Source organism: Bombina bombina, chromosome 4 (assembly GCF_027579735.1).
Source record: "Bombina bombina isolate aBomBom1 chromosome 4, aBomBom1.pri, whole genome shotgun sequence".
Lineage (NCBI taxonomy): Eukaryota > Metazoa > Chordata > Amphibia > Anura > Bombinatoridae > Bombina > Bombina bombina.
The window spans coordinates 940545279-940559425 of record NC_069502.1 but is presented as its reverse complement, the minus strand read 5'-3'; the positions used below and the strand labels follow the sequence as shown (position 1 = coordinate 940559425).

The following is a 14147-nucleotide window of genomic DNA, read 5'->3' as shown; positions in this document are numbered from 1 at the left end:
GCAGCAGCAACCACAGCCTCCCAGGCACTGTTCAGAGAGGTGTACTGTTTTCCCTCCTTGTAAATCTCACATTTGATGATGGACCACAGGTTCTCAATGGGGTTCAGATCAGGTGAACAAGGAGGCCATGTCATTAGATTTTCTTCTTTTATACCCTTTCTTGCCAGCCACGCTGTGGAGTACTTGGACGCGTGTGATGGAGCATTGTCCTGCATGAAAATCATGTTTTTCTTGAAGGATGCAGACTTCTTCCTGTACCACTGCTTGAAGAAGGTGTCTTCCAGAAACTGGCAGTAGGACTGGGAGTTGAGCTTGACTCCATCCTCAACCCGAAAAGGCCCCACAAGCTCATCTTTGATGATACCAGCCCAAACCAGTACTCCACCTCCACCTTGCTGGCGTCTGAGTCGGACTGGAGCTCTCTGCCCTTTACCAATCCAGCCACGGGCCCATACATCTGGCCCACCAAGACTCACTCTCATTTCATCAGTCCATAAAACCTTAGAAAAATCAGTCTTGAGATATTTCTTGGCCCAGTCTTGACGTTTCAGCTTGTGTGTCTTGTTCAGTGGTGGTCGTCTTTAAGCCTTTCTTACCTTGGCCATGTCTCTGAGTATTGCACACCTTGTGCTTGTGGGCACTCCAGTGATGTTGCAGCTCTGAAATATGGGGAAAACTGGTGGCAAGTGGCATCTTGGCAGCTGCACGCTTGACTTTTCTCAGTTCATGGGCAGTTATTTTGCGCCTTGGTTTTTCCACACGCTTCTTGCGACCCTGTTGACTATTTTGAATGAAACGCTTGATTGTTCGATGATCACGCTTCAGAAGCTTTGCAATTTTAAGAGTGCTGCATCCCTCTGCAAGATATCTCACTATTTTTTACTTTTCTGAGCCTGTCAAGTCCTTCTTTTGACCCATTTTGCCAAAGGAAAGGAAGTTGCCTAATAATTATGCACACCTGATATAGGGTGTTGATGTCATTAGACCACACCCCTTCTCATTACAGAGATGCACATCACCTAATATGCTTAATTGGTAGTAGGCTTTCAAGCCTATACAGCTTGGAGTAAGACAACATGCATAAAGAGGATGATGTGGTCAAAATACTAATTTGCCTAATAATTCTGCACTCCCTGTATTTACCCATAGTTTGGGCAGAGGGATTGGGGTTTGGAATTGGTTCCAATAATTAGAATGTTTTTATGTCACACTTGTACAACCACATATCATATTGGAACACAATCATATTAAAGTGTTTATATTGTACTACAGGACACTGACTGCTGTATATATGTATACTTTTTTAGGGGGTCCATAACACCTATTTTAGTAAACAGTTGCAATAGATACATAGCATATAGATCCAAGATGGATATATAATTAATAACCTACATGCAAGGAAGGTTCTATTAGGTGCTGATAACAATTTATGTAGTGCTATTGGTATTTTCCCAGAAATAAAAAAGATATCTATACCTATATATCTATAGAAAAAGATGTGTAGATATATACATATATATATATACACAGTCATAGCCAAAAATCTTGGCACCCCTGCATTTCTGTCAGATAATACACCACTTCACCCAGAAAATTGTTGCAATTACAAATCTTTAGGCATGCCCATGTTTATTTCTTTTGTTTGTATTGGTATGAAACAACAAAGTGGAGAAAAAAGCCAAATCTGACACATTCCATGCAAAACAAATTATTGGCACCCTCATTTTATTATTTGGTATTACACCCCTTGGAAAAAATAACTGAAATCAATCGCTTCCTGTAACCATCAATTAGTTTCTTACATCTCTCTACTGGAATTTTGGACCACTCTGCTTTTGCCAACTGCTCCAGGTCTCTCAGATTGGAAGGATTCCTTTTCCCAACTGCTGTTTTGAGATCTCTCCACAGGTGCTCTATGGCAGTGTTTTTCAACCAGTGTGCCGTGGCACACTAGTGTGCCGTGAGAGATCCTCAGGTGTGCCGCGGCAGACTGACAACAGTGCGGGGGTGTCCCTCTTTCAAATCAATATGTCATGTATAGTTTGTAGAAGGCATGGCATGACAGCACAGTACAGTGTGTGTGTGTGTATATATATATATATATATATATATATATATATATATATATATATATATATATATATATACTGTATATATATCCTGTATTAGGCTACAATGTGTGATTTTGTAAACTTCTGGGATGGTGGTGTGCCACAGGATTTTTTAATGTAAAAAAGTGTGCCACAGCAAAAAAAAGGTTGCAAATCACTGCTCTATGGGATTGAGAGCTGGACTCATTGCTGGCCAGTTCAGTACTCTCCAGCGTTTTGTCTTAGACCATTTCTGGGTGCTTTTTGACATGTGTTTTGTGTCATTGTCCTGCTGTAAGACCCATGACCTCTGATGGAGACCCAACTTTCTGACACTGGGCCCTACATTGTACCACAGAATTCTTTGGTAGTCTTCAGATTTCATAATGCAATGCACACAGTCAAGACATCCAGTGCCTGAAGCAGCAAAACAACCCCAAAACATCAGTGAACGTCCACCATGTTTGACTGTAGGGACTGTATTCTTTTCTTTAAAAGCCTCATTTCTTTTTCTGAAAACAGCAGAATGATGGGATTAACCAAAAAGCTGTAATTTTGTTTAGTCTGTCCACAGCACATTTTCCCAAAAGGAGTATGGCTTCCTCAGGTAAGTTTTGGCAAACTCCAATTTGGCTTTTTTATGTTTCTGTGTCAGCTGTGGGGTCCTCCTGGATCTGCTACCATACCATCCCTTTTCATTCAGATGGCGTTGTATAGTGCGAGCTGACACGTTTGTACCCTGTGCCTGAAGGTCAGCTTGAATTTGTCTGGAAGTTGATTGAGGTTCTTTATCCACCATTCGAACAATCCTTTGTTGCAATCTTTGATACATTTTTCTTTTTCGTCCACGTCCAGTGAGATTAGCTACAGTGCCATGGGCTGTAAACTTCTTGACAAGGTTGCGCTCAGTGGACACAGGAACATTAAGATCTCTGGAGATGGACTTGTAACCTTGAGATTGTCCATGCTTTTCCACAATTTTTGTTCTCAAATCCTCAGACAATTCTTTGCTGCTCTTTCTCTTCTCCGTGCTCAGTTTGGCACACAGAGACACACAACAGAAAGGTTGAGTCAATTTTTCACCATTGTAACTGGTTGCCGGTGTGATTTCTATATTGTCAGCACCTGTTAATTCATAAAGATGAGAATAATTTAAAATTACAGGAGCATCACACACTTAGAATGCAATTATTTCTTACAATTTTAAAAAGGTGTCAATAATTTTGTCCAGTCTATTTTTGGAGTTTTGCATGGAATGTGTTAGATTTGGCTTTTTTTCTCCACTTTTTTTGTGTCATACCTATATAAATAAAAGAAATAAACATGAGAATGCCTAAACATTTCAAATTGCAACAACCTTCTGGACGAAGTCGTGCCTTATCTGACAGAAATGAAGGGGTGCCAATATTTTTGGCCATGACTCTGTGTGTGTATGTATATATATATATATATATATATATATATATATACAGTATATATATATATATATATATATATATATATATACAGTATATATATATATACAGTATATATATATATATATATATATATATATATATATATATATATATAATCCACTGAAATAAGTGCACTCCCACGAACAGTAAATTTTCAATTCTGCCAGGGTGCTATAGAAAGTTCAAATATCCAAGTTATAACACAAGCACTCACTGGACTTGATACAGGTGAAATAAAAAGTGTTTTATTCCATATAAAAAGAAAGTGACGTTATGGGGGTGTTCACCCCTTCATCAGACCAACGTTGGTCTGATGAAGGGGTGAACACCCCCGAATTTTCACTTGTTTATATGGTATAAAACACTTTTTATTTCACCTGTATCAAGTACAGTGAGTGCTTGTGTTATAATTTCGATATGTATACAGTATATATATATATATATATATATATATATATATATATATATATGTATATAATTTTCAGTTATTTGTAGAGTGCCAACAGATTCTGCAGCGCTATAAATATATACTGACAATAAAAATAACATTTTCCTGTATGTGAACATTGGAATGTTAAATCTGTATAGTAAATATACAGTAAAACACATAAATACATATCTATACACACACACACATATATATATATATACGTACATACACATATTTAAATATATATATGTATGTATATATGTATATATACATTATAGCCCTTTACAGTCAAACACCTTGTTATATACTATATACCTTTTAACCCTAATAAATCTTTTTTTAATATATATATATATATGAATAATTGTTATCAGATAGTGTTTATATGAGTGTAGCTGTAATTTTAAATGTATGTTGTGTTTAGTGCAACTTTTTGATAACACACTACTGTTTACGAGTGGTTTTAAGTAGGGCTAAACTGACGAGCGTAAAATGCAATCTTTCTTATGCACGCAAAAACCGATATCGATTGTGCGCAAAAGTTAGCGCGCCGCTTGTAATCTAGCCCTGAATACATTTAGAAGCTTAGTCATGGGTGTCACCATGTTGAAATCTAGCTTTCACTGCATTTCAGAGCTGACATATTTGCACATGTGCGGCAACTCTCATCTTTAGATACCTGCAGTGTAAACTAAGTTCCAAAATGGTGGCACCCATAGGAAGTGCATGAAATGTGTTTAGTGTTTAATGTCCCTTTAAGAACCCTTAAAAGGTTTTATGCCATTTAAATTTAGGTATATTTGAGGTCCAGGATTCAGTAACCAGTGTTTGTCTTCTCATTCAGGAGATGCACATGGACAGAAATGCAAGATTTTACCAAAAAGATGAAACTGAACAAACGTCTTTTAGTGAGCATCACCCAAGATCCGATCAAAAAGGAGGTTTCCGGAGTTCTTTCCGTAAGCTATTTAAAAAGAAGTGAGTAGCACTGGTCATGTTCCAAAGCCTCAGCGATGGAGAAAAAAAGTCATTTATTCCAAAACTGAATGACTATTCCGTAAATATAATCTCTGCATAATGCAGACTGACCTCCCTGTAGTTTCCCAGTGTAGTTTGCTATGAAATTATAAACTTAATGTAATTAAATGTTTTACTTCTTTAAAGGGCTATAATTGTCAAACAATGACATGCTCTAACTTGTGACCATGCACTACTGTGTGTTTAACCCCCCGCAAAAGTGCTTTGCGGGTCCCTAGCGGAAACCACTGCTGGTCTAATCAGCAGCTTTAGTTGCACAACTGAGCTATATAATTAGCGCGGCTGATCAGCCACAGCTCTGCAGGAGAACCTTGTGGGGGTTTGAGCACAAACTAAATTTGCACTTGTCTGGTTTAGTGCAAATGAAGACCTTGTTGTAAAGAGTTAGGGTTAAAAGAAAAGTTGCACCAAACACAACATAAATGCATTAAAATAAACGGCTACACTCATATAAACACTTTCTGATAAAAAATATTCATATCAATATTAATGAAAAAATGTTTATAACGGTTCAAAAGTGTATGGTATATGACTATGTAGTTGACTGCAAAGGGCTATAATAAAATTTTCCTGTATGTACAAAACATTGGAATGTGTAATATTAATAACTCCTGTTGGATTTAGCGTCCATGTGTGATAAGTCTTAGGTTTTTTCTTCTGCGCTCCATCATTGAAGCCTATGGGGAGAAGTTAGCACGGTCGCGATATACGAAGTCCTTTAGTTAGAGTGCATCAGATTTCGCTGGCACATAAAAGTTTTACTTTCAACTTATAATACGAGCGCTAATCTTTACTGTTGTTATCGCTAGAGTGAAAGTGCTAAATAGCGCGCCATAGTCTTCAAGCTGTAGTGCTATATTAAAATGCTAAGGTCCCAATCCAAATCCAGAATTCATTTGATTTCCAGCCTCCAACATTTATAGAAAAACCTTTATTTTTTAACTGGGTCCATAAGTACAAAGAAACAATGTTTCAAGCCTGAAATAGGCCCTTAGTCATGTCTAAGAGCCTATTGCAGGCCTGAAACATTGTTGTTTCTTTGATAGGGTCTTTTTCCGTGCCCCATATATCAGGTGTGCTGTCTTCCTACCTTGGATATTTAAAATGCTGTAGCTCATTACATTTTATTAATGCTACTTCAAGTTTTAATTAAAAAAACAAGTAATTAATTTAAACATATTGGGCAGTCATTAGTACTGAATTAATTAGCTGCCATGTTTAATGTTCACATTGGCTTAGTGCCTTTTGCTTTCATCAAGGCTTGTAAAAAACCTTCCTTAAAGAACTATTAAATACAGTAGAGTATTATAATTTACAATGCAATAAAACTTACTTTGAATTTAAAATAAATAATTTGTATCCTTTCATTTATTGCCCCCCTGTATCATGTGACAGCTGTCAGCCAATCACAGATATACTGTGACTTCTTGCACATGCTCAGAAGGAGCTGGTTCCCCAGAATGTGTGCACATAAAAAAGACAATATGTTAATGTAAGTAAAAAATAATAATTTTCAATTGTATATTCTATCTGAATCATTATAATTTTGACTTTTTATGAACTAATTTCTTACAGTGTTTTTGTTTATTTCTTCTTGCAAAAAGAAATTGTTCTAATGTGTTAAAGGGACAGTCTAGGCCAAAATAAACTTTCATGATTCAGATAGAGCAAGTAATTTTAAATAATTTTCCAATTTACTTTTATCACCAATTTTGCTTTGTTCTCTTGGTATTCTTAGTTGAAAGCTTAACCTAGGAGGTAAATATGCTAATTTCTTAGACCTTGAATCCCACCTCTTTCAGATTGCATTTTAACAGTTTTTCACCACTAGAGGGTGTTAGTTCACATATTTCATATAGATAACACTGTGCTCGTGCATGTGAAGTAATCTGGGAGCAGGCACTGATTGGCTAGACTGCAAGTCTGTCAAATAACTGAAAAAAGGGGCAGTTTGCACAGGCTAAGATACAAGATAATCACAGAGGTTAAAAGTATATTATTATAACTGTGTTGGTTATGCAAAACTGGGAAATGGGTAATAAAGGGATTATCTATCTTTTAAAACAATAAAAATTCTGGTGTAGACTGTCCCTTTAAGATTATTGCACTATTGCTTGCTTAACCCCTGCAATTGGGTTAAACACCTATGACCATATTACAAGTGATGTGCTATTTAGCGCTTTGGCTCATGGCAAACACCTCCAGGAGTAATCTTTTAACGTGCGTGGGTTATTGCACATATTACAAGTTAAAAGTAAAATGTTTGCATGCGAGTGAGTAAAAGCCAACACGTGCTAACTGTAGGACTATTGCGACCCGGTTTAATTCTTCTCCCCATAGGCCTCTAGTAATCAAGCTCCGTATTTACCTGCATTCGTCGGCCCCAATACGCTTGCCTAAGCTCGTCTAACATCGCTGCTGTGGACCTGAATACGCTCGCCAAATTTATCAAGAAAGCTGTCAAAAAGCCGTACGGTGCGATCAGCAGCGGACTGTTGTTAACTGACAGTCATCAATCTCGTTGCTCATCGGCTTCTTCACAGCTTTCTTGCTACCCTGTCACTAAGCACCCACATTATACTATGCAGTTTTACCCCCTAAACCGCCGCTCCCGGAGCCCCCCCACAACTAAATTAACTTATTAACCCCTAAACCGCCACTCCCGGACCCCGCTGCAACTATAATAAATATATTAACCCCTAAACCGCCGCTCCCGGACACCGCCGCAACTATAATAAATATATTAACCCCTAAACCCCCACTCCCAGACCCCGCCGCAAATATATTAAATATATTAACCCCTAAACCGCCGCTCCTGGACCCCGCCGCAACTATAATAAATATATTAACCTCTTACCGCCGCTCCCGGACCCCGCCGCCACCTACATTATACTTATTAACCCCTAATCTGCCGCCCTCTATACCGCCGCCACCTACATACAGTTATTAACCCCTATCCTGCCAATCCCGGACCCCGCCGCAACTAAATAAATTGTTTAACCCCTAAACCGCCGCACCCGGAGCCCGCCGCCACCTACATTACATTTATTAACCCCTATCCTGCCCCCCCTACACAGCCGCCACTATATTAAATGAATTAACCCCTAAACCTAAGTCTAACCCTAACGCCCCCCTAACTTCAATATTATTTAAATTAATCTACATAAATATTCCTACAATTAAATAAATTATTCCTATTTAAAACTAAATACTTACCTATAAAATAAACCCTAAAATAGCTACAATATAATTAATAATTACATTGTAGCTAGCTTAGGATTTATATTTATTTTACAGGCAACTTTGTATTTATTTTAACTAGGTACAATAGCTATTAAATAGTTATTAACTATTTTATAGCTACCTAGTTAAAATAACTACAAAATTACCTGTAAAATAAATCCTGACCTAAGTTACAATTACACCTAACACTACACTATCATTAAATAAATTAAATGAATTAACTACAATTACCTAACATTAAATAAAATTAACTAAAATTAACTAAAGTACCAAAAAAAAAAAACACTAAATTACAGAAAATAAAAAAAATTACAAGAAGTTTAAACTAATTACACCTAATCTAAGCCCCCTAATAAAATAAAAAAGGCCCCCAAAATAATAAAATTCCTTACCCTAAACGAAATTACAAATAGTCCTTAAAAGGGCCTTTTGCGGGGCATTGCCCCAAAGTATCAAATCAGCCAATCGGATTGAGCTCGCATTCTATTGGCTGTTCCAATCAGGTGGCAGCGGTATAGGGGGCGGCAGATTAGGGGCTAATAGGTATAATGTAGGTGGCGGTGGGGTCCGGGAGCGGCGGTTTAGGGGTTAATAAGTTTATTAGAGTTGCGGCAGTGTAGGGGGGGCAGATTAGGGGTTAATAAATGTAATGTAGGTGGCGGCGGGGTCCGGGAGCGGGGGTTTAGAGGTTAATAAGTTTAATGTAGGCGGCGGTGGTGTAGGGGGGCCAGATTAGGGGTGTTTAGACTCGGGGTACATGTTAGGGTGGGATATCGGGCAACAGCGAACATGAGCTCTCGTTGCTGTCAGACTCCCATTGATTCCTATGGGATCCGCTGCCTCCAGGGCGGCGGATTGAAATCCAGGTACGCTGGCCCGGAATAGTGGCGAGCGTACCTGCTAGTTCTTTGATAACTAGCAAAAGTAGTCAGATTGTGCCGAACTTGCGTTTGTAACATCTGGAGTGACGTAACCATTGATCTGTGTCGGACTGAGTCCGCCAGATCGTATGGTTACGTCACTCGATTCTACTTTTTCCGGTCTGTAGGGCTTGATAACTACAGCGAATCAGCCTCGCCACAAATACGCTGCAGAATTCCAGCGTATTTGCGGTTGACGGCTTGATAACTAGAGGCCATTGACTTCAATGGAGAGCGCAAATGGATAAACCTATTGCTCACGCACTAACCCAACAGCATTTAACCAAGTGTGTTAACCTGAAGGTAGATATGAATATTTTACATTACAATGTTCTTCACATAGATATTTCTGGTGTATTTTTTTTATTTTTTTGTGATATATATATATATATATATATATATAAATGTATTAAATATATACACACATTCATACATACAAAGACCAATCCAGTAACAGCACCACTTTTCCTTAAAGGGACAGTCTAGTCAAAACTTTCAACTTTCCAATTTACTTTTATCAGCAAATTTACTTTGTTGCTCTTGGTATTCTTTGTTGAAAGCTAAACCTAGGTAGGCTCATATGCTTTGAAGACCTTGAAGGCCGCCTCTTATCTCAGTGCATTTTGACAGCTTTTCACAGCTTGACATCGCTAGTTCATGTGTGCCATATAAATAACATTGTGCTCACTGCCATGGAGTTATTTATGATTCAGCACTAATTGGCTAAAATGCAAGTCTGTCAAGCAAACTGAAATGAGTGGGCAGCCTGCAGAGGCAATGGGTAATAAAAAGGATTATCTATCTTTGTAAACAATAAATATTCTAGAGTAGACCCTTTTAAGTTAAAAGTTCCTTTATTATGATGACATGGGTTACAGGATAAAATAACAAGCAGCTACGCTTCAGGCCTGTTCAACCCCTATTCGCGCTAAGGTATAAGCTTCCTTAAATAGCACCTGTGTGTCTATAGTTAACTCTTTCAGCGACCATCTGCTATTTTCCTGAAATACCATTTCTTATCCAATACTGCCATCTAGTAGTCACTTTTAGAATAACAGGTAAATTATCATAAGATAGCTAAAGATTACAATGCAAAACAATTCCTAAGATTTAATAAAGTGTTACAAAATTAGATACAAAATTACAAATCCTGACTGAATTTTTTTTATTAATAAATATATTAGAAAACTGCATATTAATTATAAAAATAAATGCAAATCATAATCTACGTTTAATTCTGTCGGAGTCTCTAGATGCTGGATCCACCATACGTCTTTTTGTTTAAAGGGTCACTATACCCAAACATTTTCTTTCATGATTAAGGTAGAGAATATAATTTTAAACAACATTCCAATTTACTTCTATTACCTAATTTGATTTATTCTTTAGATATACTTTAATGAAGAAATAGCAATGCACACAGTGAACCAATCACAGGAGGCATCTATGTGCAGCTACCAATCAGCAGCTACTAAGCATATCTAGATATGCTTTTCAGCAAAGAATATCAAGAGAATGAAGCACAATAGATAATAGAAGTAAATTAGAAAGTTGTTTATAATTATATGCTCTCTCTAAATCATGAAAGAAAAAATTTGGGTTTCATGTCCCTTTAAGCATCAACTCAAAATTTCCACCCCTTCTCAACTTTGGAATATGGTCTATTATTTGGAATCTAAGCTGACTAACTGTATATCCTACTGTAGTGAAATATTCAGAAACTGGAAATGTTATATCTTTTCCTTTAATAGAGGGTGTGTTGTTTCACCTACATAGCTCCGCCCACATTTAATAAATAATAATAAATATAAACCATTCCTTTCACACTTTTTCCTGTCATAACATTTTTGCAGTGTATCAACCCTTTATCATAGAATTACATCTAGGGACTTTTCATTCGGAAGAATAAAACAGAGATTGTGATTAAGGAAGTTGTTACCATAGCACTATAGCACAAATAAGGACTGAACAGGCCAGAAACATAGCCGCTTGCTATTTATCCTGTACCCATTTCATACTGATAAATTAATTTTTACTTAAGAAAATGTGGTGCTGTTACTTGATTGCTCTTTGTATACCTATATGGAAGGAATTGCAGGACTACAAGAGGTAACATGCACTTCTAAAAAGGATTGTGTAAAGCAAGGAAACCAGCTGCTGAGACAATTACTACAGTTATATATATATATATATATATATATATATACATACAAGTTTTTGGGATCCAAGCACTCACTGTTAGTGGTATGCGCCTGGGTGCACTCTATGGTGAATAGGTAGAAACTTCTCAAGACTGTTTTCCGATTCCACAGTGTCAGGCGGTCAGCGCTGACCGCCTGATACTGTGGAATCGGAATACAGTCTTGACAAAGGTCCCTGCGAGGACCGAAACGTTCACTGAACCTATGAACTAATAAAAGTACTTTTCGCTTATTAAGACCTGTGAGTGCCTCTTCCTTTTGAGAAGTTTATATATATTATTATTTAGCCCTAACCCTTTATGCAAAGACTTCAATCGTGCTAACCCAACTCTAACTTTAGTTTTCCTTTGTGCGGTTTCGTTTACTTTCAACTTGTAATACACATGCAAGTTAGCACGGGCACAATATTTCAACATTTCACACGTGGTAACATTAGCACGCCACTTGTAATAAAACCCATAGTTTAAGTAAACTCCAGAGCAATGCACTACTGTCAACTAAGTGAACACATTCAATGAGCGAATGACAAACAGCATATGTGTATAACCAAGAGTCACTAGCAAACTCCCATTTGCGCATTAATACTCCTGAGCATATTTAGGTATGATTTTCAACAAAAATAACAATAGAACAACGTAATTTGATAATAGAAATACATTTATAAATAACTTAAATTTGCATGCTCTCTCTCAATCATGAAACATTCATTTTGACTTTCATGCCCCTTTAAATATAATTAGTTGTATCCTTTTTTTTAATTCAAGCACTATTTCTAATTTATTTTAATGGCTTAGAATATCTTAAAGAATTCTTAAAAAATAATCACCCTATCTGCCATACAGTGTTTTTGTATAGCAATTAACAGAAAACAGGTTGTTGCCATATTGGTCCAACAGAGAATGTTGCTTGAGTAGATTGGGATAAACTTGGACCAACAAAATCAAGGTTTTTTTTAATTCCATAAGCTTCTTCAGATGTTAGAGTTCTGTTACTCTCTGTCGCTCCTTTAAATTACATATTGTAGCTACAATTATGTGTTACTCACTTGTATACATTATTATATAGATCTAGTACCATTATAAGGAAATCAAATAAACCTGGACTTTGATTTATTTCAAATAAATTCTATTATTACTGTGTTCTGAGATTTTAGGTCCTGCGGACTAGAAAGCAAAGAGAAAACGAGTGAAAGGTCATCAATTGATCAATCTCCTACAAGATATGAGATCTTCAGAGCACACTCTGCGCTAATCAGTGAACTTGACCGGGGTACAGCTGTGTAGCAGGTCATGGTGAAGCCTTTATGGAGATGCAGGAACATCTGACAGAGGAACTTGTTGTTCAGTTGGAAACACTTTGAAGGACTCACTGGTTATGAAAGTGTCAGAAGAATTCTAATTCCTGTTTAGTATACTGGCTGAGCTATTGTGTCTGCTACAGTATAGTTCTGCCATTCTCTCTTAGGTACATAACCAGATTTATTGGTATAGATGACAATCTGTAGCTATCAATATTTTACTCATATAATGACATATATGGTAGTACTTATAAGAATAACTGTATTTTTATTTTTATAATACTTTGCATGTAATACTGTTCATACTAAAATTATCATTGTGTTTATAATTGAATATAGCTGAAACTAGTATTAGCGAATATTTAATACAACAATACCAGGTCCTATATGCTTTCAAGAGAAGAACACTTTTATTTGTTTAAGGGGCATTGCCGGGCTCTAGATGTTAGGTATGGGGAAAAATAACATGTTTTTGTTTAATCTGTGTTTGTCAACAAACAGAGAAATACACTGAGAAATATATATATATGTTACGAGTATTCCTAGGATTACCCGGGTAATGCTAGGATTACCCAATATCTGACTTTACCCGCAACATATATATAAAATACAGGCCTTCAAAATGTGTTTTACAATAGTTAACATTTTGGTCTAGTAACTTTCCTGGACTAGTAATTATAGATATTTATGCTGTGGTACTGCCACTAATAGGTACATCCTTTTACATTCTTCAAAAGAACAGTAAAATCAAAATTAAACTTTAATGATTCAGATAAAACATGCGATTTTAAACAACTTTCTAATTTATGTCTGCTATCAAATGAGCTTTATTCTTTTGACATTCTTTTTTGAAGAGTAAACCCAGGTATGCTCAGGGACAGCAATGCATTACTTGGAGTTTGTTGTTGATTGGTGGTAGGCCTGTGCATGCAAATGCATCAGAATGCAGAAGGAGGCGGACACTTAACGCAATCGGGTCTTTTCGAAACTTGATTTCTGCTTGTGAAAGTGCAACACACTAAGATCTGAATTTTCACAGAACTTAGTGTGTTGCACCTTTTCACAAGAAGAAATCCGGCTCTGAAACGAGCCAATTGCCGCAAGCGTCCACCTTCTTCTGCATTCAGAGGCATCCGAAACCTCTGCATGCACATGCCTAACTGGTGGCTGTACATTATATGCCTTGGCTTACTTGATGTGTTCAACTAACACCAATGAGTTATGTACAATGGCTGTATTAAATCATGAAAGTTTATTTTTTTCATTACTCTCCCTTTAAAGTGAAGGTAAAGTTACCCTCATCACTATATAGAATATGATTCAATGTTTAAAAATAATATGACTTTAATTCATCATATTTTATATAAATAGATATAAATAAATATATTACCTGTATAATCCTAATTATATACATCCCCAAATTCAACCCGTAAATTATTTTTTTTTTCTACTTAACATCACATGTATTTTA

At 36.7% G+C, this 14147-nt stretch overlaps 1 protein-coding gene across 1 annotated transcript in view; it reads left to right on the top strand.

Annotated features, from left to right (window-relative positions):
* Positions 1–12662, top strand: part of ARHGEF33 (Rho guanine nucleotide exchange factor 33) — a 228143-nt gene extending 215481 nt beyond the window's left edge. The window contains exons 15-16 of the mRNA XM_053709290.1: positions 4822–4955; positions 12533–12662. Of these exons, the coding sequence (XP_053565265.1) occupies positions 4822–4955; positions 12533–12662 (264 nt within the window). The remainder of the gene's footprint in view (positions 1–4821; positions 4956–12532) is intronic.
* Positions 12663–14147: the final 1485 nt, after the last annotated feature.